General features: G+C 35.2%; 1 protein-coding gene across 1 annotated transcript in view; it reads right to left on the bottom strand.

Moving 5' to 3' along the window:
* LOC111500224 (regulator of nonsense transcripts 1 homolog) overlaps positions 1-2,427 on the bottom strand; it is a 14,336-nt gene that overhangs the window by 2,154 nt on the left and 9,755 nt on the right. Inside the window, exons 17-23 of the mRNA XM_023151903.1 lie at positions 1,929-2,084; positions 1,364-1,477; positions 1,180-1,278; positions 1,030-1,107; positions 655-789; positions 361-435; positions 167-284 (exon numbers count right to left, since the gene is read on the bottom strand). Of these exons, the coding sequence (XP_023007671.1) occupies positions 167-284; positions 361-435; positions 655-789; positions 1,030-1,107; positions 1,180-1,278; positions 1,364-1,477; positions 1,929-2,084 (775 nt within the window). The remainder of the gene's footprint in view (positions 1-166; positions 285-360; positions 436-654; positions 790-1,029; positions 1,108-1,179; positions 1,279-1,363; positions 1,478-1,928; positions 2,085-2,427) is intronic.

Raw genomic sequence — 2,427 nt, 5'->3', positions numbered from 1 at the left:
AAAAAAAAAAAAAAAAAAAAAAAAAAAAAAAAAAAAAGGAAAGGCATGATCAATCTACGTGGTCATGAAATGAGCCATAAGCAGCATATGAATCCTTAAGAACAACTTCCGCAAAACGAAGTTGGGAACTTATGAAAATTGTAGAATATCCGGGGAAAAAACATACCTCTACCACGACTACTTCTTCTATCAGCATTAGGACCAGATGGGGCAACAGGCCCTAAATTATCATTGGGGACAACTCCAGGACCACCAGCAAAGAAAAGACGCCGATCATTGTATATCTGAAGCATAAAAATAATCAGCGAAGAACAATCAATTTAAAAGTCCCCCCACCCCCCTGTTCATCCAGTGGTCAACCTTTTTAGGCTTCTGAAACTGAATCATGCTTTGTTTCAAGTTATTCAATGGACCCTCAACCAAGCATTCATGTTCCTGCCGGACATTGATAGTGAAGTAAGCCAGAAATACAGCAAATACTTAGCTTAGATGAAAGATGAACAAATATCACAATTTTATTTTATAAGAATGAACTTTCATCGGGAAATAAAAATATATCATAATAAATCAGGGATCTCAGCTTCAAATATATTGTATCAGAAGGTCACAACTCACTGAAAATCCATATAAATATTCTACTTGAGCACAACATACCTTGTAATGTGTCAACAAGCTATTCCACAGAGGCTGTTTACTCAAAACCTTTGGGTTTCCAAGAATGACAATACCATATCGAGCTCGTGTTAAAGCCACATTGAGCCTGCGAGGATCGTTCAGGAATCCAATGCCCTAAAAGGAACAGGTGTTATCAGTTACTCCAAAATGATAACCTTATTTGAAAAGGAAATGAAAAGGTTAACAAACAAAATAGTTAATGCACAAGGCAATTAAAATGTCCAACGCCTTTGCTTTCTAGGAGATATGTACAGCATCAGAAAGGGTACACTTTTAAATTTTCAAGTGAATCGGTGATAGATAGTTAAAAAAAGCTTGAAAAAGACAGTAACTACACCTGAAAATGTAACCCACCTGATGTTCGTTACTCCTTACGCATGACAATATGATGTAATCTTTTTCCCTTCCTTGAAATGAATCCACACTTGCAACCTGTCAACAGAAAGAGTGCATAATTGCAGCAGCTAGTAACGAGGGCATCCACAAACTCTTTATAAGCATTACCTCAATTTCCTTGTAAAGTTGCTGTCTGAGAGCACCATTTCTTGACATATAGTTCACAATGTAAGCTCGTTGGCCCTCATATGGTGTAATAACTCCAATCTGTAGCAACAGGATAATAACATATATTAAAAAAAAAAGAAGGAAAATATCATCCTGACAACCGAAGATGTCAACTATATTGTACCTGACTAGGGACTACACCACTTCTTAAGAAAGTGGTCACAATTTTTTCTACATTTGCTGCCTCGGTCCTATTTAGGTAGGAAGTTCCACTGGCACTTATCTCCTCTTGTCCCATCTAAAAAATGTTCGATGTTAAAATTGAGAACATGAATGCAAGCAAAACTGAAGACTACTTAGAAACACCATACACATGGGGCAAGTTAGCAAAACATAAGCTATGTCAAAACTGAAATTCATTCTTTCTTTTTTTTCACGACAGAATATACATTCAAAATGTCCAATTGATGATTATTCCGAAGAAGATACATTTAAAAGCTTTGAAACTGAATATACGTTGCATACAATTCAAGTTTTCTTTGAACGCGTACATCTCAAACCTCAGAGCATGGGCTCCTCCTTTCAAGAGTGCTAAAGACTAATCTCCTTAATAATTACTCCTTTTTTATGTTCTTCATAATTGGAGATTGGTTTGTAGCTTCAAAACTATGACAACACCACCACCCCTGGAGGATCCTTTTTCTTTATTCTGCTATTCAAATTCTAAAAGATACCTGAATCCATTATACCTGAACATAGAAGAACATTGGACGGTTGGGAACTGGCCATGGAAAGTCGATGCCTGTCGATTGCCTTTCATTGATTGTAACTCCATTTTGTAGTGTGCCCTCGTAGAAGCTGTTGGAAGGAAATTCAGAAAGGGATGGGTGCATACGATATTGGACCTACAATAAAAGAGAAAGGAGAACATATCATCAACATTCTGATACAATTAGATGTGCTTTACTATTTTAATAGTAAAATTAAGACTAGATATAAAATAAAGGTAAAATACCAGAAGCAGAGTTAAAAAATGAAAACTTCTTGGATTCTAGTGCGTACGTAAATTACAGGCCTAGAAATAAAATAAAGCAACTCAAAGAATTCATCAGGAGACTCCCTATTCCTTCAAATTATGGAACCCCAAAATGAGAGAATTTTTAAGAAGTTATCAAAATGGATCAAAACAAACTCATCAAAAAAAAAAAAAAAAAAAAAAAAAAAAAAAAAAAAAAAAAAAAAAAAAAA

The sequence above is a fragment of the Cucurbita maxima genome, unplaced genomic scaffold (assembly GCF_002738345.1).
Source record: "Cucurbita maxima cultivar Rimu unplaced genomic scaffold, Cmax_1.0 Cma_Scf00028, whole genome shotgun sequence".
In the NCBI taxonomy this organism is placed as follows: domain Eukaryota; kingdom Viridiplantae; phylum Streptophyta; class Magnoliopsida; order Cucurbitales; family Cucurbitaceae; genus Cucurbita; species Cucurbita maxima.
The sequence above is the reverse complement of the archived record's forward strand: the minus strand, read 5'-3'. Positions and strand labels throughout refer to the sequence as shown.